General features: G+C 40.2%; 1 protein-coding gene across 1 annotated transcript in view; it reads left to right on the top strand.

Annotated features, from left to right (window-relative positions):
- The first annotated feature begins 434 nt into the window (after positions 1 to 434).
- Positions 435 to 27,615, top strand: part of PAN3 (poly(A) specific ribonuclease subunit PAN3) — a 122,123-nt gene continuing 94,942 nt past the window's right edge. Inside the window, exons 1-4 of the mRNA XM_068984341.1 lie at positions 435 to 882; positions 17,367 to 17,488; positions 18,219 to 18,285; positions 20,140 to 20,210. Coding sequence (XP_068840442.1) covers positions 435 to 882; positions 17,367 to 17,488; positions 18,219 to 18,285; positions 20,140 to 20,210 — 708 coding nt within the window. The remainder of the gene's footprint in view (positions 883 to 17,366; positions 17,489 to 18,218; positions 18,286 to 20,139; positions 20,211 to 27,615) is intronic.

The following is a 27,615-nucleotide window of genomic DNA, read 5'->3' as shown; positions in this document are numbered from 1 at the left end:
TAAACAACTCGGAGGAACCAGAGCGCGAGAGAGCGAGTGGACGCAGAATTTAAAAATAAACCGGCCCCTCCGTCCTCCCAGCCCGTTCGCTGCCGCCGCCGCTCCCCTCCCCACCCACTACTCCCCGAGCCCGCGCCCTCGAAGTCCCTGTCAGAGGGCCCGCGCGCCCACCCCGTCGTCCCGCGCGCGGCCCCTTTAAGAAAAGAGAAGGCGAGAGTGAGTGAGAGAGACTCCCGGCTCTCCCCCTCCCCGCCCCTCCCTCCTGCCCCCTCCTCCCTCCCCTCTCCCCTCCCCTCCCCCCCTCCCCGGGCGGCTCCGGCTCCCGCAGCGGGACAGACCCGCCCGCCCGGGCTTTTCTCCGGCCCCCCGGCAGCGCCGTCCCTCCCTCCCCAGTCTATGGTGGCGGCGGCGGAAGACGAGGCTGCGGCGTTGCCATGAACAGTGGCGGCGGCCTCCCGCCCCCCTCGGCCGCCGCCTCCTCCGCGTCCTCCTCGCTGGCGGCGGCCGCGGCGGTAGTGGCGGTGGCCCCGCCGGGGGTCGGGGGCGTCCCCGGCGGGGCGGCGGCGGCGGCAGCGGCGGGGGTGAAGCTGAAGTACTGCCGCTACTACGCCAAGGATAAGACGTGCTTCTACGGGGAGGAGTGTCAGTTCCTGCATGAGGACCCAGCCGCCGGGGCCGCGCCGGGCCTCGGCCTCCATAGCAACAGCGTCCCCCTGGCTCTGGCGGGCGCGCCCGGGGCCGGCTTCCCGCCCGGAGCGGTCCCGGCCGGAGGAGCCGGGCCGCCCGCGGGGCCCAAGAAGCCGGACCTGGGGGGCCCCGGGCCCGGAGCCGGCGGAGGCGGAGGTGGCAACAGTGGGGTCCTCGACGGGCCGCGGCTGGCAAGTGAGTGTGGCCCGGGGGCGGGGGGCAGCAGGGGCAGGGGGCGCCGGAGCCTGGCCCGCGGGGTCCCCCCTCTCCCCTCAGCTTTCGTCTCCCTCAGCGCTCCGAGAGGCCTACGCCCGGGGCCTGGGGCCTCCTTCCGTCTTCCTGCCTCCCCTCCCCACAGCTCTTGGCCCGCTCGGGCGGCGAGGGCCGGCCGGCTCCCCGGGAACGCTGGGCGGTGGACTTTTGGGGGGGCGGGGGTGTGGGTGGGGGCGGGAAGGACGGGGGATGGGCCGCGGCGTGCGGGAGATGGGGGTGTCGCTTCCGGGGGGTGTGGAAAGGGGCCGGGTTTGCCGGCACCTGTGAGTGTGTGCGCGCGCGCCCAGGGCCGAGCGGAGGGGTCCCCTGGTGGGTGTGTGCCGGCCGGGGCGGCCTCCGCGGCTTCCAGGAGTGGGTTGGAAGAGCGGAAAAAGTTTTTTTTTCTTTTTTTCTTCTGTGTGTGTGTGCAAGGCTTCTGGGAGAGAGGTTTTCCAGGCAGGAAATGCTTTCTAAGGAATCGGGAGCGAACCGACAAGCAGCCGTCTCTCGCGTACTTGGTCTGAGTCGGGATTTCATCCAAACTTGCATTCCCGCAGTTTTCTTGAAAGCTGGCGGGAGTCTGCAGGGTGTCCGGAGGTGTATTGCTTGTCTTCTACTACTTTGTATCCAGAGAACCCTCAGCTCTGAGCCTCGGAAACGTGCCACGCCATGAACCGCGCACATTTGTGTGCGACTGAGCCCTCGAATTCGGCTCTCATAGGGCAGCGGACCTTTTTTCACTTGTCTTCTGTTACCTTGTAACTTGTTGGTCGTTAGTGAGTGGAGTTTGCAGTTCTAATAGCCTAAAAGTGTAATCTGGTTTACAAAAGGTTGCCCTTGAAAAGTAGAGGTGTGTCGAGTTTTTCCTTGTTTCTGAGTGTATTGAGCATTTCTAAACCAAGTGGGAAAATCCTACTTCCTTGGGAATTTTAAAAAGTTACAAGATTTGAAACTCGTTCGATAGGCTGCTTAACTTGGATGTTAGAACTTTTTTTTAAACTGTAAATGGTCTTAAGTATTTGGCTTGATGCCTTAGCAGTTATTTGCTCTGTGAGGGTTATTAAGTGCCTTCTTAGAGGTGGGTGTATGTGTTAGTGTGTGTTTTAAAGATTGTTTCTTTTGCTCTGACGGGTCTGACTTCAGCGCAGATTATTTGGTGAGGGTGATAATGCTAAGAATAATTTGTAACTTAAAATGTTTTGTCAGAATGGTTACTTTATTGGTGGAATTTTATCACGTTGGAGCAGCAACTTTGCATTTTCTAGGTAAGTTTGCTGGATGTATTGAGTTGTGGCTCAGATTAATTCGTTATGTTTGATTAGTAAGCAGAGAAAAGGAACAGTGGTTTTGTTACCTACAGAAAGAGGCATGTTAAAAAAAACGGAGGTATTCAATTTAATATGTGGTATTTCTAGGATTTTCTAATACACAGATGTGGTAGATTTGGGACATGAAAGTTAGGACAGGCTGTAAACAGGTGAGGTTGGAGATGGAGGAGAAATACTAGCAATGACTCAAAGGTGGGGACCATTTCATATCTCAGGAACCAAACGTCTTTGGGAGATAGGTTCTTGAGAGGACAGGCAGTTAGTGCTATGAAGGCATTTTGAAGTCAACGTTTAGTCATTTAACAGTTACTTGATTAAGTAGCTGCATTATGTAGTTGGATTCTGTGGGACTTGCTTTAACTCAACTGGGTGAAGCCCAAGGCTCCTTTTGTCTGCTGTAGGCTTCTTCGGGTGGTCTAGATTGTGACTCCTTTGGGTGAGATAAAATTGTCTCCTATCAGTGAGTGGCCAGTTAAGTTAGGTTGTTCAGGAATCAGGGAACAGGATTGTGTTGGTGATTTAATGCTTGCATTGAATTTTTTACACTTTATTATTTAATTTTTGATCTAGTTTCTACATTTGGCTGTATTATACTCTATTTTATGAGATACTTGATTTGGTAAATGTATGAGGCAATTAAAAGGGAGGACACATTCTGAGAGGTGTTGTTATTAGGAGAAATTTAAATTTTGTTAGTTGTTGACTTGATCAGGTAGAGTCACTGACACAGTTTTATATTGCTTTTACTTTGTTTCCTTTGCTATTTTTTAGGTAGGTGTAAGAATGTGGACTATTTCTTGAGCTGGGATGTCAGACATATCTGCTCTGATAAGCCGGGTCCACCTGTAGAAATACTTTGTTTGGGCTCCTTGGGTATCTTGGAGCTGTGTATGTGTGTTTTAAAGTTTTTGTTGAAGTGTACACACATACGGAACAATATCTAGACCATAAAATTTGGAATTTTCACAAGATGAAAACAGCTCATAACAGTACTCAGATCAGGAAATAGAACTCAATCAGGACCTGCAATTCTGCTCTTCCTACCCTTATTTTGCCAGTCACTCCTTTCCCAGAGCTAACCACTGACTTCATGAACTACATTGTCGATTCATTTTTCACTGTTTCATTCTTTTTTTTTTGAGCTCTATAAGGACATTGTGGGCCTCTTTTCTTTAAGCATATTTGTAAGATCAGTTATGTGGGAGCAACCTCTTAGTCTCATTCTTGCCTGGTGTTACACATTAAATGAATGTGCCTCATTTTATATTCTCATTTTGCTGTTAGTGGGTGATGGTACATTTCCAACTTTTATTAGGAAGAGCACTGTTTTGAACTTTCTTGAATATGTTTTTTGGTTCAAGTCTATGAATTTATGTTAGGAGTGGAATTTCAGACTTAAAATAGGACATGCGTATGTTCAGCTCTAAGTGGATGACTTCAGATAGTTTTTTGAAGAGATTGTATCACATTTACATTACGTCTAGCAGGCTATGAGAGTTCAAGTTGTTTCAAGTTGCTTCACGTTCTCCCCAGCACTTGATATTAGCCATCTTATAATTTTAGCCATTTTGGTGCCTAAAATTTATGATATAATTTGATGTTTTTAATTTGCATGTGTTGGATTGTAACTGAATTAGTTGACAACATTTAAATAATCAGGTTTAACAGTAAACTACAAATTTCTGACTTTCTTTGAAGGGCAACCCTTTTCTATATTAGAATTAGGTGTGTTGGCTGGGCAGGACTCCATTTTTGCCTTATTACTGACTAGGTTAACTTATATGCCTGGCTCCTCTTGGCCTTTGAGTTTTTGACTCTTGCTTTAAGTACTTGAATTGTTTTGGTAGTGTTTCAGATTGTGTGAAAACTTGAGAGGTAAATGCAAGAGGAAATTTTATCCTTACTTTGCAAGCTTTGGAAAACTGAAGCAGAAAGGCTTTATTTTAGTATGCTTGGTTGCAGTGGTGTTTCAGTCTTGTAAAGGAACTGTACTTTCATTTGTTGCCTACTTTTTATCTGTACAGAAGTATTACACTTCCAGCTCTTTGGTTGACCTGGCAGTATGTTAGTGAATATATTCTGGCATTCAGGATTGTTGGGAAAATAACAGTTTATTTATTACTCTTTTTTAAAGTGTTAGACATTTCGTATTTCTTTTGGAATTCGAATCTTCTAAAGGTTCAGTGTGGTTTGATTTGGTGGTTTAATTGAGTTGCTGATTCTTGACCTTTTAATGATGTGATTCTAATATTCTCAGCCAGCTAGACTTTTCATCGTCAAGATGCTCAGTTTTTAGCAGCTCAGTATTTGTATTTTATATATGTTACTTTATTTGAAACCCAATAGATTTATTTTACCAAAACAGACTTATTTTCAGTTCTGCTAATTTAATTAGTAGTGAAGGCTCTGGCATAAGGCACATCTAAGATGGACCTGGCTCTTCTGTCTACTTTGTGATCTTGAGTTTTTAACTTTTGAGCCTCTATTTTTCTCATTTTAAAACGTGGAGGTAATAGTAATACCTAATGCAGAGTTGTGACAGGCTTGAATATAACCCTATCAGAGCATTAATCTGGCACATAGTGAGGGGTCAGGGTTAGTTGCTGCTGTTAGTTGAGTATTAGTAATAAGTCTACAGTTAGCCTGTACATTTTTTTACCTCCCAGTTTTTGAGAGTATATTTTCAAGACCAGTAAAATAGCTACAGATGATTGAACCGTGGCTGTCTGTCCAAATGGCAGAAAGCAGGGGATAACTTGAAGTTCATATGCAAACTTTGGAGTGTATGGCAAGACTGTTTTTGTTTAAGTCAGAATTATACTTTTCACCCCACAAACCTGAACCAGCTCACAGAGGAGTGAGTACTGGGAATTTGCCATTAGGAGAGCTCGTATGGGTTAACACATTTTTATTCGACAATACACAAAGTAGATAACGAGACTTTATAATACCATTGATTTCACTCCTTTAATATGGTGCTTGCAAAGTGGCAAGTTTTGATCAGGGTGATAGGAATACAACATTGAATGAAACAGAAGTCTGTCCTGTGGAGGTTATATTCTAGTGGGGAATACAGGGATGTGTATAAGATAAAATTAGATCTTGAGAAGTTTTATGAGGAAAGCTTAGAACTTTATGAAGAGTACTCAGAGAGGGTTGTACTAATGTCTCAGTAAGATTCAGTTAGTGAGTAAACACTTCTTTCCATGAAACTGTATTTGAAATGACTCTAAGAAGCTAAATGATGGCCAAAACATCTATTTTTGTCCTTTTATAGGATTTTTCTCTTTTTAAATTAACTTTCTATTTTGAGATAATTGTAGAGTTGCGTGCAGTTGTAAGAAATAATGCAGAAAGAGCCTGCTGTCCCATCCCCATCTCCCCAGGGGCAACACCTTGTAGAACCACAGTGCAGTGTCACAGCCACACTGATTGGCACAATCCACTTAACCTTTTCAGGATTTTCTGAGTCTTATTTGTGTGTGTGTGTACACATGTGTATAATTGAGTTCTGTGGAGTTTTATTGTGTGTGTGTTTTCACACCTGCCAGCACAGTCAGGACATGGAGCAGCTCTGTCACCCTCAAGAGGCCTTTTTGTCACCTTCCTTCAAATCCCTGGCAACCACTAATTTGGCCTCCATTTCTATAATTTTGTCATTTCAGGAATGTTCTATAGGGAATTCCCTGTTTGCCCAGTGGTTAGGATTCAGTGCTTCCACTGCCATATCTTTTTTGTTGTTGTTTGCTCTTCTGTAGGCATATCTGCTTTTGTGTGCAAAGGTATGAATGTATATGGTACCTAGAAATATTTTAGAAATTTATTTGTTTTAGGGTTGAATTTATTTAGTTTTTAATAAACTTTTTTGGTAAAAATTTTCACTGGAACAGCAGTGTATAAAGTTAAACTGATCTCATTGCCCGGCGTTAATCATTATTATTAGTTTTGTGTGTAACCTTAACTACTCCTAAGGGCCCTATCTCCACATACACTCACATTGAGGGTTAAGGTTTCAGTATGAGAATTTAGGGGGAGACAGTTAAGTACATAGCATGGGCATACATATACACACTCAAGTTTTGTAGCAGTATTTCCCAGTATTTTGTTTTTCCATATTAACTTTATGTTCTGTTTTTATAAAGTAGTTTATGAGCTGAAGTTATACAAAGGAATGTGATAAAATTCTTGTTTTATGCACTGTTGTCATTTGCGATCAGTGTTTGCTCAATTGCTCAGTCGTGTCTGATTCTTCATGAGCCATGGACTGTAGCCTGCCAGGGTCGTCTATCCCTGGGATTTTCCAGGCAAGAATACTGCAGTGGATTGCCATTTCCTCCTCCAGGGGATCTTCCTGACCCAGGGATCAAATGCATGTCTCCTGCATTGTCAGGTGGATTCTTTACCATTGAGCCACGTGGGAAGCTTGTTGTCATATAGTTGTCAACAAATTCATACATACAGTATTTGCTCCTCCTTTCATTGTATAGGAATTACTGTTGGACTGGGAGTCCTGAGAATTAGTTTTTTTTTGTTTTTATCAGTACTCTGTCTTAAGTAACTTTGAACTTAGGCTAGTAATTTAGTCCATGTGGAAATATATTTCTTTGTAGAATATGAGAATGGGGTATGGAGTACATGATGTTTAAAATTCCTTCAGGTATAAAATGTTTGTGTTTTTCTAAATGTTTATTTTCTAGGAAACAAATTATTTTATGATCAATTTTTAGAATTCATCCTCTTTCCTTTCCAGTAGCTTTAAAAAATCTTTGACCTCTCAGCAGCTTCAGTATAGGGAAGGACATGTTCTTTTATCTTGGCTGAGTTAATTGGCCTGTGGATAATGGCGCTCTTCTGGTAAAACTTCTTCCTTTTTTGATGTCCTTTGGTATCTTTTTCTTTAAAAAATTAAAGATATTGTACCCGTTTTTCTAAACTAGCTTTTAATTGTATTTTTAACATTAAAAATTGCAGCTTTTAAAATCTAGGAACAATATCTTGCTTTGGAAATTAAAAATGTGCTGCATGAATGGGGAAGCCTGGTGGGCTTCAGCCCATGGGGTCATGAAGAGTCACAGGCGCACACACAGGTTAAAAGTTTAAATAGCGCAAGAGGATACACAGTGAAAAATAGTCTCCCTTCTTCCTTAGTTCCCCGATCCCTCTCCAAAAGACAGTCACTCTTTTCAGTTTATTATGTATCTTTTCAGAGATGTTCTTTGTAGATCACTCATATTTGTATTTCCCTGTCTCTAGTACATCCTGCTCACACATGGAAGCCTAGTGCACTTTGAATTTTTTCACCAAACTGCTTATCTTCCTGTTTGTTTCATGTCTACACATAGAAATATACCTTACTCTTCATAGTGACTGTGTAATAATTCTCTTGTGTGATTGTACTGTTCTTTTCAGCGGCTATTTAGATTGTTTATGGTCTTTTACAAGTGGTGATACTAAGCTGTTACATCTTAATGTACTATGTATACTTATACATAAATTAACACAAATATATGCATATTTAAGGAACATACAGAGTCTTCAGTAGGCTGGTTCAAACTTGTTACATTAAAAAAAATAAGTAGGATCTCACTTCCATGTGGAATCTTAAAAAAACAACAACAATAAAACAACCCAAACGCATAGATAGCAATGAAGAAGAGATTGGTGGTTGCCAGAGGCAGGGGTCCAGGGGGTAGGGGAAGGTAATCAAGAGAGACAAACTTCCAGGTCTTTTATTCTCACAAAACCCTGGAAAGTAGATACTAACCATTTCTGTTTTACAGAGGAGGAAACTAAGACTTAGATTAAATAAACTTTCAAGGATGAGTAATTGGCAGCTGGCTGCAACAGACCTCTGGGCAGCTGCGTTTGCTTAGTCTGTGCTCATTCCGCGGTGCGGTGGTGCAAAGGATGGTGTGACTGCTGAGTGGCCGGAGGAGCCCCTGTTTACTGGGCCTGCATCCACTGTGCTGTCCTCTAGTGTCTCTGAGTCGCACGGCCCCATCAGAAAAATGGAAGCAGTGATGCCATTTGCATGGGGTATTTTATAGAAGTTGGATGTGAAAATCTGTTGTCTTGTTTATCAACTTTTTAAGCATACCTACTTTTAAGAAGGGCTTACTTGTATATGAGTGTTTATGTAAATGTGCTAATAGAGTAGCGAATGCCAGAAAAATATCAGGAATAGTTCCTAATCTCAGTTTATGGAATAATTAAATGTTTTAGTGGTTGAAGACAGCAATGAAGGATCAAAGGATTTCTTATTTTTGGTCACATGAGTGATATAAACAGCATCTTAAAAGGTAGAGTTTAAAAAAAAACAGTTTGGAATAATACGGGAATGCATTCTAGAGATGAGGAAGGAGGAAAATAACATTTATGATTACCTTTGAGGTAGGGTACTAGGCACGCTGCTTCACTTGAGGGCCTTTCATAGCCCTTTGAGTGAAATGTGATTGCTTTTCTTTAAGATGAAGAAATGAATTTTAGTGGGTTTTGCTTAAGGTCATTCAGCTAGTGAGCAGTAAAACTTGGATTAGAACACAGTGACTAACTTCAAGTATTTTGTTTTTTTCCATTGTACCTGGGTCTTGAGGATTCTAGGGCTTGGGCTATGTGTGTGCTGGAATTGATGGTACTCCTTGTTGTGGACTGTGCGTGCCAAGTCACTTAAGTCGTCTCTGACTCTCTGCAGTCCTGTGGGCTGTAACCCACCAGGCCCCTCTGTCCATGGGATTTCCCAGGCAAGAATACTGGAGTGGGTTGCCTTGCCCTCCTCCAGGGGATCTTCCCAACCCAGGGGTCGAACCCACTTCTCTTAGATCTCTCCTGCATTGCAAGTGGATTCTTTACCACTGGTGCCACATGGGAAGCCCAGTTGTGAACTGTCAGTTCAGTTCAGTCGCTCAGTCGTGTCCGACTCTTCGTGACCCCACGAATTGCAGCACTCCAGGCCTCCCTGTCCATCACCAACTCCCCGAGTTTACTCAAACTGATGTCCATCAAGTCAGTGATGCCATCCAGCCATCTCATCCTCTGTTGTCCCCTTTTCCTCCTACCCCCAATCCCTCCCAGCATCAGAGTCTTTTCCAATGAGTCAACCCTTCGCATGAGGTGGCCGAAGTACTGGAGTTTCAGCTTTCGCATCATTCTTTCCAAAGAACACCCAGGACTGATCTCCTTTAGAATGGACTGGTTGGATCTCCTTGCAGTCCAAGGACTCTCAAGAGTCTTCAACACCACAGTTCAAAAGCATCAATTCTTCGGTGCTCAGCCTTCTTCACAGTCCAACGCTCACATCCATACATGACCACTGGAAAAACCATAGACTTGACTAGACGGACCTTTGTTGGCAAAGTAACGTCTCTGCTTTTGAATATGCTATCTAGGTTGGTCATAACTATAGACCTTCAAAATATAATGGTTTGACTGGAGGAGAGAGTTCAGTAGTGTTAAAATTATTGTAAGACCTTTTCATAGTAGAATGTGTACTTTTACATTATAATCTTTGATATTTTGGAAATATCTGTTTTTTCCCTGATGGATACACAGTTGTCTTAAATCCATTTATTGAATAATCCCAGTTTTCTCCATGGGTTTTAAAAAGGAGGTTTATCAAAATATAATTTACCTACTGTAAAATTCACCCATTGTAAATGTACAATTCATTTTTTCTTAGTAAATTTATAGAGTTGCAGCCATCAGGAATTTTATAAGAACTTTTAAGATACTTCTCATTTTTTTAAAGATACTTTTCATTTTTTTCTGTAACGTTTCATTAAAGTTTGCCAGGTAGATGATATGAGTCTCATTTTACAAGTCATGGTATAATCTCCACTTTATAAGCATTTTGCCCGAAACATTGTGGCCAGTAAGTGGCAGAACTGAAATTCACACCCAGAACTTTTAGGAAATACTATAATGATAGGTTGAGAACGGAATGTTGAGGGCTTTTTAATGTCGACTAAGAAGTTTGGATTTCATCCCTTGGGATAAGGAATGCCAGCACCTGTCTGTGATGTCCTTGTTGGCAGAGGAGAACCACTCAGTATTTTCAGCTGGACTCTTTTTTTGTCTTTAAAACTTGTTCTGTGGAAGGCCAGCCTTGTTCTATGGGCTCCAAAATCACTGCAGATGGTGACTGCAACCATGAAATTCAGAGACACTTGCTTCTTGGAAGGAAAGTTATGACCAACCTAGACAGCATATTAAAAAGCAGAGACATTACTTTTCCAACAAAGGTCCATCTAGCAAAGGCTGTGGTTTTTCCAATAGTCATGTATGGAAATGTAATTTGGACTGTTAAGAAAGCTGAGCACCAAGGAATTGATGCTTTTGAACTGTGTTGTTGGAGAAGACTCTTGAGAGTCTTTTGGACTGCAAGGAGATCTGACCAGTCCATCCTAAAGGAAATCAGTCCTGAATAGTCACTGGACGGACTGATGTTGAAGCTGAAACTCCAGTACTTTGGGCACCTGATGAGAAGAGCTGACTTATTTGAAAAGACCCTGATGCTGGGGAAGATTGAGGGCGGGAGGAGAAGGAGACGACAGAGGATGAGATGGTTGGATGGTATCACCAACTCAACGGACATGCATTTGAGTAAACTCCGGAAGTTGGCGATTGACAGGGAGGCCTGATGTGCTGCAGTCCATGGGGTCGCAAAGAGTCAGACATGACTGAGCGACTGAACTGACTGACTGATGTTAGTCATAGCTTTCCTTCCAAGGACCAAGTGTCTTTTAATTTAATGGTTGCAGTCACCATCTGCAGTGATTTTGGAGCCCCCTAAAATAGTCTCTCACTGTTTCCATCGTTTCCCCATCTATTCCCCATGAAGTGATGGGAGCAGATGCCATGATCTTAGTTTTCTGAATGTTGAGCGTTAAGCCAACTTTTTCACTCTCTTCTTTCACTTTCATCAAGAATCTCTTTAGTTCTTCACTTTCTGCCATAAGGGTGGTGTCATCTGCATATCCGAGGTTATTGGTATTTCTCCCAGCAATCTTGATTCCAGCTTGTGTTTCATCCAGCCGGGCACTTTGCATGATGTACTCTGCATATAAGTTAAATAAGCAGGGTGACAGTACACGGCCTTGCCGAACTCCTCCTGTTGTTCCATGTCCAGTTCTAACTGTTGCTTCTTTACGTGCCTACAGATTGCTCAGGAGGCAGGTCAGGTGGTCGCATTCCCATCCTTTTAAGAATTTTCCACAGCCTGGCCCTCTCACAGAACAAAGGATTGAGTTGCATACCAAAGGAGAGCTGCATACCGGCCCCTCCCTGCCCAGAGGCAGAGAGGCAGGCTTGCAATAGCTAGAGCCAGAAGGCAAGGGGCTGCTACAATCTCAGCCCCAGAGACAGCATCTTCCACCAACTGTGAGCAGGCTCCCAGCTGCTAACCATGTCCTCCTGAGATCCTGGGTGGATAACATCTGTCAGAAAGGTTGCAGCTTGAGAGTAGCTCTCCAGAGGAGACATACTGCACACCTGAGACAGTGCTCTTGCGGCACACCCAGGAAACAGTGGTCTGGACCCAGAAGGTGATTAAGATGCACGGCCCACCTGGGACAGTGCCCTCGCAAGCACCTGGTCTCCTGAGCTGCTCAGACCTGGGAATGACACAAAATGCACGCCCAACCCACAGACATTGAGCCAGAAACATGTCTGAGTGTCTCCTGTGGAGGTGCGGGTCAGCAGTGGCCTGCCATAGGGGCTCTAGGTGCAGCAGACCTGGGTATGGCATAAGCCCTTTGCAGGAGGTCACCATTGAAACAGACTCTTGGAGGCCACAGACAAAACCCTGTACGCACTAGGACCCAGGAGAAAGGAGCAGTGATCCCACGAGGGACTGACCCAGACTTGCCCGTGAGTGTCCACGAGTTTCCACTGGAGGTGTGGGTCAGCAGTGGCCTGCTGCAAGTTCGGGGACATGAGGGCAGCAGTGCATGCAGGGACCTTTTGAAGGAGGTTGCTGTTATCTTCATTACCTCCACCATAGTTTGGCCTCAGGTCAAGCAACAGGGAGGGAACACAGCCCTGCCCATTAACAGAAAATTGGATTAAAGATTTATTGAACATGTCCCCGCCCATCCGGACAAGACCCAGTTTCCCCCTCAGTCAGTCTCTCCCTTCAGAAAGCCTCTTAGCCTTCTCCATCAGAGGGCAGACAGAATGAAAACCACAATCACAGAAAACTAACTAACTTGTCAGAAAGTTAGAAAACTAACTAACTTGTCAGAAAGTTAGAAAACTAACTAACTTGTCTAGCTCAATGAAACTATGAACCATACTGTGTAGGGCCTCCCAAGACGGAAAGGTCGTGGCGGAGAGTTCTGACAAAACGTCCACTGGAAAAGGGAATGGTAAACCACTTCAGTATTCTTGCCTTGAGAACCCCATGAACAGTATGATAAGGCAAAAAGGTATGACACTGAAAGATGAACTCCCCAGGTCAGTAAAGCGTCTGCCTACAATGAGGAGACCCAGGTTCAATCCCTGGGTTGGGAATATTTCGTGGAGAAGGAAATGGCAACCCACTCCAGTATTTTTCCCTGGAAAATCCCATGGACGGAGGAGCCTCATAGGCTACAGTCCATGAAGTCACAAAGAGTCGGACACAACTGAGTGACTTCAGTGAGTGAGTGATGCTACTGGAGAAGAGTACAGAAATAGCTCCAGAAAGAATGAAGGGATGGAGCCAAAGCAAAAACAACAGCCAGTTGTGATGTGACGGGTGATGGAAGTAAATTCCTGTGTTGTAAAGAGCAATATTGCATAGGAACCTGGAATGTTAGGTCCATGAATCAAGGCAAATGGAAGTGGTCACACAGGGGGTGGCAAGTGGGAACGTTGACATTTTAGGAATCAGTGAACTAAAATGGACTGGAATGGGTGAATTTAACTCAGATTATATCTACTACTGTGGGCAAGAATCGCTTAGGAGAAATGGAGTAGCCATCATAGTCAATGAGTTCAACATGCAGTACTTGGATGCGGTCTCAAAAACAATAGGATGTCTGTTTGTTTCCAAGGCAAACTATTCAGTATCACAGTAATTCAGCTCTATGCCCCGACCAGTAATGCTGAAAAAGCTGAAGTTGAAAGGTTCTATGAAGACCTACAAGACCTAGAACTAACACCCAAAAGAGATGTCCTCTTCATTATAGGGAACTGGAATGCAAAAGTAGGAAGTCAAGAGATACCTGGGGTAACAGGCAAATTTGGCCTTGGAGTACAAAATGAAGCAGGGCAAAGGCTAACAGAGTTTTACCAAAAGAACGCACTGGTCATAGTAAACGCCCTCTTCCAACAACACAGGAAAAGACTCTACACACGGACATCACCAGATGGTCAATACTGAAATTAGATCGATTGTATTCTTTGCAGCCAAAGATGGAGAAGCTCTATACAGTCAGCAAAAACAAGACCAGGAGCTGACTGTGGCTCACATCATGAGTTCCTTATTGCCAAATTCAGACTTAAATTGAAGAAAGTAGGGAAAACCACTAGACCATTCAGGTATGACTTAAATCATATCCCTTATGATTATATCGTAGAAGTGAGAAATAGATTCCGGGGATTAGATCTGATAATTGAAGAAAACTATGGATGGAGGTTCGTGCGATTGTACAGGAGACAGTGATCAAGACCATCTCCAAGAAAAATAAATGCAAAAAGGCAAAATGGTTGTCTGATGAGGCCTTAGAAGTAGCTGAGAAAAGAAGCTAAAGGTAAAGGAGAAAAGGAAAGATAATACCCATTTGAATGCAGAGTTCCAAAGAACAGCAAGGAGAGATAAGAAAGCCTTCCTCAGTGATCAATCCAAAGAAATGGAGGAAAACAACAGAATGGGAAAGACTAGAGATCTCTTCAAGAAAATTAGAGTTACCAAGGGAACATTTCCTGTAAAGGTGGGCTCAATAAAGGACAGAAATGGTATGGACTTAACAGAAGCAGAAGATATTAAGAAGAGGTGGCAAGAATACATACAAAATAGATTTTCATGACCTAGATAACCACAATGATGTGATCACTCACCTAGAGCCATCCTGGAATGCAAAGTCAAGTGGGCCTTAGGAAGCATCACTGTGAACAAAGTTAGTGGAGGTGATGGAATTCCAGTTGAGCTATTTCAAATCCTAAAAGATGATGCTGTGAAAGTGCTGCATTCAGTATGTTAGCAAATTTGGAAAACTCAGCAGTGGCCACAGGACTGGAAAAGATCTGTTTTCATTCCAATCCCAAAGAAAGGCAATGCCAAAGAATGTTCAAACTACTGCACGATTGCACTCATTTCACATGCTAGCAAAGAAATGCTCAAAATTCTCTGAGCCAGGCTTCAGTGGTACGTGAACTGTGAACTTCCAGATATTCAAGCTGGTTTTAGAAAAGGCAGAGGAACCAGAGATCAAATTGCCAACATCCGCTGGATCATTGAAAATGCAAGAGAGTTCCAGAAAAAAATCTATTTCTGCTTTATTGACTATTCCAAAGCCTTTGACTGTGTGGATCACAACAAACTGTGAAAAATTTTCTATGTTACATGTAGTTTATACTGTAATCTTACAATAAAGTAAGGTTCAGTTCAGTTTAGTCGCTCAGTCGTCTCCGACTCTTTGCGACCCCATGAACTGCAGCACGCCAGGCCTCCCTGTCCATCACCAAATTCCAATAAAGTCAATTACTTTACAAATAAAAAAAAAACAAAAAAAACCCCAAAAAACTCAAGTCCATCGAGTCGGTGATGCCATGCAGCCATCTCATCCTCCGTCGTCCCCTTTTCCTCCTGCCCCCAATCCCTCCCAGTATCAGAGTCTTTTCCAATGAGTCAACTCTTCCCATGAGGTGGCCAGAGTACTGGAGTTTCAGCTTTAGCATCATTCCTTCCAAAGAACACCCAGGACTGATCTCCTTTAGAATGGACTGGTTGGATCTCCTTGCAGTCCAAGGGACTCTCATGAGTCTTTTCCAACACCACAGTTCAAAAGCATCAATTCTTTGGTGCTCAGCTTTCTTCACAGTCCAACTCTCACATCCATACATGACCACTGGAAAAACCATAGCCTTGACTAGATGGACCTTTGTTGGCAAGTAATGTCTCTGCTTTTGAATATGCTATCTAGGTTGGTCATAACTTTCCTTCCAAGGAGTAAGCGTCTTTTAATTTCATGGCTGCATCACCATCTGCAGTGATTTTGGAGCCCCCCAAAATAAAATCTGACAGTGTTTTCACTGTTTCCCCATCTATTTCCCATGAAGTGATGTGACCAGGTGCCATGATGTTAGTTTTCTGAATGTTGAGCTTTAAGCCAACTTTTCCACTCTCCTCTTTCACTTTCATCAAGAGGCTTTAGTTCCTTTTCACTAAAAAGTAAGCTTAGAGAAGATAAAAACACTATTAAGAGAATCATAAGGAAGAGAAAATACGTTTTCAATTCTGTACTGTACTGATGGACATAGGAAGTTTGTATTGTATGTTTACAAGATGAGTCATTTTCTGTCTGTACCTTTATCACTGCTGTCTTAATAGGATATAAAATCTGTAGGTATCATGTGTTTTGCTAACCCTGGACATCAAAATGAAAAGATAATGTGAAAAATGAATTCATAGTTATTTACAGGTGTGAAGTGGCAGCAGTGGGATTGCTTTCCAGTGGCTTAGTGTCAGGGGTATGATTGCTTCATAGTCACCTAGCCTGTGCACTAATTAATGAGTTGTTCTAAAGTTTGTATAGCAGTTCAGATTTTGTATAGTCACGTTCACTGTAGCATTAGAAATGTTACATTTAAAGAAAAACAACCTCTGATGATGGTTTGATATGTCACCTATAACAACTTCTCCAGTTAGGAGAGAGGCATACTGTATGGTACTGTAATTCTTTGAAAGTAAAGTTATAAAAGTGAGAAAACAAAACGTTGTTAATTTTATATTAAGTATCACTTACTTAATGCCTATGTAAGGTAGACTAATATCTATATCTGCATATATTCTATGCATTCATGACATGCCTTGTTTTCATTTTCTTTTGTAGTCTGTGTGGTTCACCTGCAGATTTTCGAAATTGTCATAAATCTCCAAACATTTTTCCAATATATTTATTGAAAAAAAGTTTGTGTATTCTCTGATGGCTCAGTTGGTAATGAATCTGCCTGCAGTGCAGGAGACCTTGGTTCAATTCCTGGGTCAGGAAAATCCCCTGGAGAAGGGATAGGCTACCCACTCCACTATTCTTGGGCTTCCCTTGTGGCTCAGCTGGTAAAAAATCTGCCTGCAATGCAGGAGACCTGAGTTTGGTCCCTGAGTTGGGAAGATCCCCCAGAGAAGGGAACAGCTATCCACTCCAGTATTCTGGCCTGGAGAATTGCATGTACTGTATAGTCCATGGGGTCGCAAAGAGTTGGACACAACTGAGCAACTTTCACTTTCATAATTGTGCCCAGACAGTTCAAACCTGTGTGGTTCAGTGGTCAACTGTACTTACCAAGGAATAGGATCTAAAATGTATGGTTCATCACTTTGTTGATACATGATGGATTATTTTAGTAGTTACAGTGATTCCATATTATTCTACCTTAGAATTGACAGGCAGCTTGTCTGTTGTCTTCAGCTCTGTCCCATTGCAACCACTGTTGAGTTGGTTTCCTGGATAAGTTAACGTGAAACTGCTGGTCTGTTTCATAAGATGTGTTATGAGAAACAGTCCTGGGAAACTTGTCCTGTTAAGTATATGAAGATTCACAGAAGAAATTGCAGTAGTTTCTGTTCTCCTGTTCTTGCAAGTTAAAGAAAGAAAACTTGATGAGAAAAGTAGAAATAAATCCAAGTGTGGTTTGTTTTCTTCATGTTGTGCTTAGTGGCTCTCAGGTAGCAATATAAAAATAACTATCTCTGTGGAAAAAGTTATTCAACTTGATCATTGTTTAACAGGTTTTTAGAGTTGAGCCAGTTTTGTTTGATTCAAGTTATGAACAAGTAAATAAAAACAAGTGTGACAGAGATTTGAGACTTGAATTCCCAAAACTTATTTGGGAACAGAGAAACTACATCAACCTTTTGTGCTTTTAAATAATTTAAATACTTGAATTTTCCTTCTCTTTTAGTTCCTGGAATGGATGGAGGTGCTTTAACTGATACGAGTCTCACAGATTCCTATTTCAGCACCAGCTTTATTGGAGTCAATGGATTTGGAAGCCCTGTGGAGACGAAGTATCCTGTGATGCAGGTATTGTTGGTGTGAATTCTGATGGCCCTGGACACTGAGGTGTGTTTTGGGGATGGAGACTTCTAGGGTCTTCCTTTGTCCTCACATTTGGTGAGTGGGAGGTGGACTTTTAGGAGGTGATGAGGTCAGAGGGGATACAGGTAAGACACCTCCTGTAAGTTGGAAGTGAGGTGAGCTTTCAAGGGTGGAGTTGAAGTATGTAGAGGATGGTTAGAAACAGGCTAGTTTCCCTCCTGTGTGTGTTGTGATTATGGGATGAAGTCCTTTCAGGATCGCAAGACCATAGAGGCTGTGGAGTGTGTTAAGGAAGGGTGGGACATGTTCAGAGAACAGAGACCAGCCTGATTTCATAGCATCTATCAGGTGTATGAAGGATAATACATGTTGAGAGAGAGTAGTTATCAACTCTGTCATTCACATCCCCCAGATAGATACTTACGAAGAAGGAAACTGAGTAGTTATATGTTTTGCTCAGGCTAGTAAGTTATGGAAGTGTGGTTCAAAATGGTTCTGTGACTTTGGTTTTAAATACCTGGCTAATGAGTAAAATAAGTTTCTGCCTAGGTGATTGTAATCCATGCAGCAGCAGCATAGGAAGGTAAGAGTGTCACTGACGTGAACAATGGGTTGGAGGGGTAGACACAAAGAGGGACAGTCTAAACCTAATCGGTTGAATATTCTGCATTCTGTATTCTTCAGTGATATTATGTATATATATTTTAATTTTCAGAGAATGACTAATAGTAGCAGCTCCCCAAGCCTTCTAAATGACAGTGCCAAGCCATATGCAGGCCACGGTAAGACTCGATCCCTTTTTCTCTTTTTATAGGTATGTGTATTTCTGACTCTAAAAACATATGTCCACGGTAGAGATTTTGAAAATTATAGATATAAGGAAGAAAATAGAAATGATCTATTATCTTCACACTTAGAGGTAACTTAAAATTTGGGTATATATATATATATATATATATAAACACACATAAAATATACTCAAGTGTATACATAATAATACTTAAGATCACATTAAATTTTTATAGCGTGAATGTTTCTCGATCATTGTAAATTGAATCCTATTGTTTATTTTCATAATTTACTTTGCCTCTTTTTTTTTTTAAAGATTACACTCCAATATTGGACTATGTGTATGAATCTGTGTTCATATTTTGAGTTATTTCTTTTGGAAACATTGTTAGACATGAAATTACTCTTTTAAGGTTATGGACATTTTTAAGACTTTTGATATGGAATTTCCTTTTTGTATCCTAATTCAAAAATAAATGTTTTTTCTGTATCTTTCTGTATCCTATTTTAAAAATAAATGTTCAGGAATGGTTATTTAAAAAGTATGTTACAATTGAGTATTGGTGCAAGCAGTTACTTATAATAATGGGAAGAAGAATTTGCATGTTGATTGTTTCTTGAGATAGATGTTTTATGTATGTGTATCAGGCCTCTCACTGCTTGGAAATTTCAACTTTCACTGTAGGAAAAAGTAGCAACATTTTAATATTGAATTATTAGAAACAGATGTGTAGTATTATAGTATTTTTGGTGTTCCCATAGAGTTTATATGCTGACTTGGTCCTTTATACTATCAAAGGTAGCATAAAAGACGAATAATACCTATTTTTTAAGAGTTTGAATGTAGTGTCTTAATCTAGTGTTTTAATGTTTCATTAACTTCTTTCTCTTTGCATTATTAATTATATTAAATTAGTGTTAATTCTAACGAAGGACTAAACCATGAAAATCCAGACACAAGAAGCTGGAGAAATATAGCAGCAGTTTTATGTACTGCATTATAAAGAGATTTAAGTCTCCTTTAAATGAGAAAATTTACTGTATTTTTTAAGAATTTCACAGATAGTTTAATGAGAAACATAAAGAGTAACTAAAGCTCAGAAATGAAGATAAAAATGTTTGGCTGCATATCATGCATTCCTTCTTAGAAACTCATTTTGATTTGTTAAGTGAGAAACAGTTTAGAGATACGCTTTTGTTTATAACTTCTGGCCACAGAGTAATGGAACTTTGAACCTTTAAAGTCTTTGAATTTCATGTTAGTATTTTGAAACATTTAATAGCCCCATCTTAAAAAACTTAATTTGCCTTATACTTTTAGTATGACTGTCAAAAATGTGGTGATATACTTAACTTTATGAAATACTCTGCAGGGTAGATGGTTTTTAAGGCCTTCATTGAATGTTAAAATCCAAGCCCTATCTCTCAATTATGTTTGACTATTTGACTACCTTTCCTGCACCCCTCCCCCTTTTATATTTCTTATGACTTGGTCTCAAGAACACAGACTACAGGTAGACTTCCTTAATAAACACATTTCTAATAACATGGTTAAGATTACTTTTTTTTTTCTATTTTATTTTTCTTTTGGTTCTGAGCAAATAGATACATCCTTATCTGTATAGTTGCTGAATAAATATGCACTGACTATTGGCTGGATGAAGTATCCTCCAGTTTGTGTTTCCTTCCCTCAGAAAATATTTGAACATCCTCTGTGTGTGTGCATTGAGTTTGATATTGTGGAATATGATTTTTATTATTATTTATAAGCATTTGGGTTAAACATCTATTAGATTTGTAGGTGTCCTGAGTTGCCTGTGTGGAAACTTATGTAACTTACCTTCCAGATCCTCTAACTTCACCTGCTTCATCCTTGTTTAATGACTTTGGTGCCCTCAACATCTCTCAGAGAAGAAAGGTAGGTGCAATGGACACTTACATGAAACTAAATGGAACATAGGGGTGACACTGGGGGTGTTGCCGACATAATGATCAGTGTTCTCTTAAGTGGGGGAGGACTGGAATGTTCTTCTTGCCTTTTGTTAACCTTTTCCCTTGTTGTGTATCTCTTAAAGTAGAATTTTGTTTGCTCTCTGTATATGATATAGAGACTTCCTATGTGAAGGAATGAAATTCTTCTGCTTATTTTTGCTCATTAAAAAAAAATCTTAATGCATTCTTTTTGTAAGATAAACATTTAATGTTGTAGTTGCTGTTCTGTGACCCATTGTAGACATGTTAATCATCTTTTTTTTAAAATTTTATGACTGCTTTGTCTAAATTTCAAAGAGTTCTCCCCAATCTAAATTTCTCATTAAAAGGCACACTTAATCTTTAGCTTTTCATAATTGGCCCAACTGTTTAAAAAGTTTAAAATCTCTTCATATTACAAATTTAATTTTATTTGAAATTGAGGTTGAATAGGTTTTGAAGTACCTCTAGTAGTTTATTATGGTTTGATGTCTTTGAGTCTTAATGAGAATCATGTTAATAGTAGTAATAACCTAGAAGAGGTGGTGCTTTTGGTTCGGAATAGCAGCTAAATATTCAGGAGATTGTAAATTTTGGTGGGAATTACTATGAAATTACAACTAATTCAGTTTCCTAAGTAATGGGAGAGAGATTAAAAAGAAAAGAATGTTAATTTTAGAAAACTGGTATAAGCTTAAGGTGCTTTTTAGGAAGTATCTGTTCAGAAGGTAGAATTAAATAAATTTCATGACTAAGTAAATACAATGAATTTCAAGAAAATATTCTCTAGAGCAAAAAAATATGGGGTCAGGTATAAATTACATCAGTATCCTCATGTACCTACTATTATCTCCATTTTGAAACAGATGAGAATAAGTATGTAATTACAACATGCTTTTAAGAAACACTGGACACAAGCAGACTCATTGGTGATGGTGAGAAGTGACAGTAGACAAAGCCTGTCACTGTAGCAGGAGATAGGAACGGGCTAGGTAGCACGTACAACCTAGATGTCAAGTTTCCTGGAGCTTCTTAGTGTTGGGAAAATTAAAAAGCCCCTAAGTTTTAAGGGTCCCCCCAGTGGCCTTTTTACGTTTTAGAAAATAATAATCAGTTAACTGTGGTGAGTGGCATTTCCGATGGATGAGTAAAAAGTAAAAGTAGAATGGCAAAGAAATCCTTAAGTGCTCCTAATACGAGGGTTTGGTGGACTGCATCTTAAAGTTGAAATACATGATTTAGAGCTGCTGACATTAATTTTTGAGAAAAGCAGTAAAAATCCCTGGAGATTGGAAAAAAGGAGATTATAATAGCCATTCTTCTAAAATTTATTTTAGTAAAGGGAAATAATGGAAGGAAATTTACTAGAGAGGTGAACTCTGTATGTGGAGAGATATTAAAATACATCCAGATGGAAGCAGATTAGTATAGTGAAGGGAGCGTTGGTTGTAATTTTTAAGATCCTGAATCTCTAGCTTTGTGACCTTGGGCCAGCTTCCTAGGCTGTAATATTCACATCTGTGAAATGATGAGTATGGCCTGAATAATTGCTGTGGTGTCTTCCATGTCTAAGGTTCAATGACTGGGTGAACTGAAAGGACCTACGTGTCAACATCTACTTAGAAACTCAGGATTCATATGTTATACCTGTGAAAGACCATATTTTCTTGGCATTTACATTTGAAATAATATGTAGAGACATAGAGGTTTGTTTATTTTTTTTCCCCAGTAGTGGGCTCTATACTTAGCATTCTGTGGGTACAGGTTGCATATGTTTTTAAATCGTTAATAGTTGAGAAGGCTTAAAATTCCTTTGTATTAGAAAAACTATTGGTATGAGAGTATTGCATGCTGTGAAGTAAAGGCACATGGAGACTGTCTGTTCTTTTGTTGTAGTAATTTATAATGTCTGTTTAATGACGTAATTTAGGGGAAGTAACTCACATTTATGTAAATATTTAGTCATAATTCCAGGTGATCTAAGCAGGCTATCATGATTACTCAGTGACATTTTATTTCATAATGAGATTAGAAAACAGGTGTTTGGGCCATACTTACTACTATTTCATAGTTAGATAAATACTTTTCTGAAAATTTCGGTTGGGCCAATCCCTGGGCTGCAAATGCTGCTTTTTGCCTCTGGAATATGTGAATTATTTGGATCAGGTCAGTCAGATATTTTTATTGTGAGCAGTCTTACTGTGGGCTATGTGGAACATATAAGAAGAATCAACTGATGTTTTTTTCTGCTTTCCTCAAATCTAATTCAAGAGGCAGTGCATGAATCTACTAAAGAAAATTTACAAAGCAGTGTATTAATCAGTGCAAATTTAAATGTGTGGTGATTGCTACATAGGAGAGATTTCTCTAGATCCAGAAGAGTTTGTGGAGAAAAGATGTTTGAGTTGTGGTTTTTGAAAATGAGGAATATGGAGAAGCAAAGATGCTAAGCAGAAGGTATCGTTTGATTGCAAGTAGACAGTATTTTCAGGAAATTTTAAAATTCTCTTCTATCACAGGTAAACTAAGAGACTATGGCTGAGGGCCTTGTATCTGTAAGGACTTGTTGAAGTAAAATGTGTGCTGTGAAAAAGCAGTACAGAGAGATTCATAGCTGGGTGAACCTTTGTTTGGGTGGTTTATTGTTGTTAGATACATGAAGAAGAGCTGTATACTAAGAATATATGCCTTAGGGCACTGCTGCTTATGGTGTGTCATGTGACCGCAGCTAGGAAGATAAGTTAAAACGTTGAAAGTAAATGTTTAGAAACTTCTGTAACAGTTTGATAATACCACAACATCCAAATATGTCATCATTTTCTAGTAGTTCACTTGTATTTTATGAATAATGTATAGGACCATGATGCATAGGAAATTTTTAAAAAACATGATCCTTCACAACTGATATTTGAGAAGCAGTGATTTTTAAAAAAATTTTTTACATTATGAACATATAAATAGGAAAAGTACCATTATTTGAAAATGTATACAGTTATTATTGGCCAGGAGTGATGGCAGAAGAAATTGAATTATGGGTGTGTGCTCAGTGGGAGAGATAAGCCCCCCAAAACACTGGAGCTGAAATTTTGTTGAAAATGGGAGGTAATATATTAGACATCAGTGCATGAGGAAACCGTAACAACAAGGTGGATAGATCAAGCTGAGAACTGGTATGATAGAAAAGGACCTGAGAGCCACTGTGAATCACAAAGGTGATCTGGACAGCAGTAAAATTTTCTGTCAGAAACCCTCAGGGACAGTCTCTTTAAAATAAAGTTTGATGTAAAGAATACAGATACTTGTAAATGACGTGATGACATCTGCTAACTATTCTTGGTAAGCCATGTGACCACCGATGATTGAGATACAAGTTCTTGCAGAATTTGTGTCTGGCAATTTTGGCTTCCCGCTGTATAGCACTCATGGTACTTTGCCCTCTTCTTTAGTCATCTAGTCATTTTTGTATTTAGCTTTCTTCCCTTCCCAAATTAGAGCAAAAAGGCTCTGGTGCTTGTCATTTACATTTCTTTTGTTTTGATTGAACTTTAGTACGACATTTCAGTCAATGTGCAGCTTTTACCTGGGCGTTTGTATTTTATTGAAGTATCTAGTAGTGGGATAACAGTTTCACTTTGGTAAGTTTTTTAGGTTTTAATACCAAGTTAAATTCGGTGGGATTAGAGGACAGAGACTTGTGAATATCATGTTTATTTCTTCTGTTCCTGATTGTAAAGCCCTTTGTTAGGATGAGGGAGGCAGGAGCGGAGGAGGCCTGCGTATCTGCTCCTGGCTTATTTGTGAGGAGACGAAGCCGGGGTTGGCCTAGCTCCGGGTGATTCCCCCGATCTCAGTGTGGAGCCTCCTCCCCACTGTTCTCAATTTCAAGAGCATCTTTCCCTCTCTCCATCATCTCTGTTACAAAGTTTTCTGAGATGTATATTTTGTGATTTCTGATTACTTTGACGTTTAAAAGTTTTTGTGTACATTTCTGTTCTAATATTCTTCAAAAGGTGACTTTTATGTTGCATACTTTTACATAGGGAACTGAACAGGACTAGCAAACTGGCAAGAGCTAAAATGAATTTGGAGAAGTCTGTAGGATTGTGGCATAGACAATCTGGGATATAAATCCTTCCTTAATCCTTCAGGTTTTGAACATGAAACCAAGTATTGATCTTGGGCGGGGTGGGGTAGGGGGGAAGATGAGGTAATGGAGAAGACATCAAAAAATAAATCTTAATGGGTATCACAATACAAAGTGTCACCTGTGAAACCATTTCTAAACATTTAATATATTCTCAGATGTTGTTTTACTTAGTATTCGATTTCCAGGTGAGCCACATCGGGATCTTTTCCCCATGAGTGTTGTATAGGAATGTTCCTACGGAAAATTGTGTCCAGAATTCCAAATTAACACTCTCTGAGCTATTCTGTTACGGAGTCGACTGACCCTCTGTTCACCTCCTCTTGCTAGGCTGTGGAAATGTGCTCAAGTTTTAGACTTAGGGATATGTATGGTATACTTGTTGGAGTCAGAGGAGCATCCTGGTTCCTGTTTGTAGCTTGCTCAGAGCTCATGGTGAGTTTTTATTTCTCTCTAAGAGCAAACTGTTAGGAATAGTAATAAATCAGTAGCATTGAACAATGGTCAAGGTTTAATTGAAGTTGTATGCCAGACAGTTTGAATTGAATCCCCTAATCTACACTGATTGGGTCTTGAAGCTTATTTAAATCTTTTTGTGTCTTCATTTGCAAAATGAGAAAAATATTATACTTACTACCTGGTTTGTCGAGTTGTTATGAGGACTAAATGAGAAATGCCCCATAAACGGTAGCTATTATTGGTAAAACATGATGTTAGCCAAACCTTTCTAGTCTTGTTTGGGAATTGTTTCCTGTTGTTAAATGAGTGAATATCTGTCGCTGCTCACGCTAGATCAGACTGTGTTAGTTACCCTTTGGAAAGGCCTTTTCTTATAGTTACTCTGAGAACGTTCATCTTTTCTTTGAAATATTCAGATCCCTCCTCCTCCAACATTTGAATTTTTGACTCCTCCTCGCATAACTGTTAGCTTCTCAAACATATCTGTCAAATTTGGTGAAAGTACATCTGGGATGTTCTTGATGATGCCTTGGTAGACAGAAACTTGATTTTGTTTATGTTGACAGTGGTTTTCTATGTCTGTTTCAGGTAATATGGTAATTCTTTTATAAAATTAAATGTTTTATAATTTCATTATCTCATTTAGTCACGCCAACAGTTCTTTGAGAGACATTGTTTTTTCCATTTCACAGATTAGAAAATGGGAGATTTAGAGAAATCAAGTAATTTACTTGGACTACTAATAGATAATACTTAGTTACATTCAGAGAAAAACAAAAATCTCTTTAGGGCAAAATAAGCACTGAATTAATAAGGTGAAAATAATAAGGTGAAATAATAAGGTGAAAAATGAAGGAGTAGTGGAGAGAGAGACCACTGGTAATATGCAGAGGAGGAGATTATAACATTGATTGACCTATGCCTATCTATTTTTTGATTTATGTGATTATCTCAGTGTAAGTGTTTTACACAGTGTAAATTTCTAGGGAATAATACAAAATCAAGCTTTTAGTAATTGATAGATAACTTTTCAGAAATGCTGCACAAATTTGTATTTCTACTCATGGGTGCTGATTTTTCAGTAGCCTTGAAAACAGATGTAGAAATCTTTCATTGTCATTTTATAGTCCAAAGCCCCTCACTGTTAACATTTGATTACAGGTCCTGTTGAGCTTCTCCTTTATGCTTTTTGACCTTGGATTTTTTTTGTGTGTGTCCTTTGCTTATTTTGGACTCCCCTGGTGGCTCAGACAGTAGAGTCTGCCTTCAATGTAGTAGACCCGGGTTCAGTCCCTGGGTCGGGAAGATCTCTTGGAGAAGGAAATGGCAACCAACTCCAGTATTCTTACATGGAAAATCCCATGGACGGAAGAGCCTGGTAGGCTACAGTCCATGGGGTTGCAAAGAGTTGGACACGACTGACCGACTTCACTTTCACTTTTCATTTTCAACTTGCTCATTTTTCTGTTGGGCTATCCTTCTTAAATTTGTTGTAAACTCTTTGTTTATGAGATACTTAAGCATTTATGCTCTTAGTTCTGAAATGTCATACTTAATGTTATTAAGTACATTAACAAAGAATGAAACATTAAGCTCATTTTTGTTAAAATAACATGGTAATTCCCTGTCTGATGAATATTGAAAGGATTGTCATTTATGGAATGTGAATCCACTAACATTTTTATTGCTAAAGACCTATAGTATTCAGCTTCTTAGCAAACAGTTATGTTTTCTCTCTTATCTGCATATGAATCCTCAGACTTGTATGTGCCATTCATCCTATTGTTTAACCCCAGTCTATTCTTAATGACTCAACTTTGAGTTAACTTTCTTTCCCTCATAAATCAAGAGTCATCCAGGATAAACTTCCAGAATTGTGTTTATTAGATAGAAGTGTGCCTTGGATAGAGCAGAGTAAATTGGTTGTAACAAGCTAGGAGTTCAGCCACATATTTTCTGAACTTTAATTGATGCTTCTGTACAGTGACAGCTTGCTTTTGTTAAGAGTTTTCAAAATTGATGATTTCAAGGGAATTTTGTTCTATTGATTTTTAAAAAAATCTTGTATGAGTTTTTGTTTTGGAGGCTTTTTTAAGATGTGTCTGGTGAGCAGCATGGTTTTTGTGTGCAGTATTTAATGCTGCTGTTGCTGCTCAGGTGCTAAGTTGTGTTCAACTCTTTGAGACACCATGGACTGCAGGCTTCCCTGTCCTTCACCATCTCCCGGAGTTTGCTCAAACTCATGTCCAGTGCTTTGATGATAATCATTATTTAGCTTTAGCTTTTGGGATTTTGAGTTGATTCTTACCTAATAATGACAATTTAGTAAAACCATGCTGCATTTGCCACTGCATTTGGAAACTAGTGGATCATTCTGAGATATTCTGGTTGGCTTCTTGACACTCTACTTTGGACATTGTATTTACGAAGCATTGTAGCTGATGCTAAGAGTTTGTCACTACTGATGGTTCATCCCTGTTTTGTTCGAAAGTAGGGGTCAGGAGTAAATGAGTAAAAGTCAGTTTAGAATTCTCAACATGCTCATTCTCACAAACATGCTAGCCTAATTTTAAAGCTGAATTTAACCGAAACTCTGTAAGTTTTCCCATCTCTACTTAATTCTCAAGATTTGTTTTCCTTGCGTTTTGAAAGTGGGGAGGGTAGAGTGGCTTAATAAAGTCTCTGCAGCTATTATTTCTCATTCATCCCATCCATGCCAATTAGATTCAAAGAAAGATTAATTTAGGAA

This window comes from Capricornis sumatraensis, chromosome 12, assembly GCF_032405125.1.
Source record: "Capricornis sumatraensis isolate serow.1 chromosome 12, serow.2, whole genome shotgun sequence".
Taxonomy (NCBI): domain Eukaryota; kingdom Metazoa; phylum Chordata; class Mammalia; order Artiodactyla; family Bovidae; genus Capricornis; species Capricornis sumatraensis.
The sequence above is the reverse complement of the archived record's forward strand: the minus strand, read 5'-3'. Positions and strand labels throughout refer to the sequence as shown.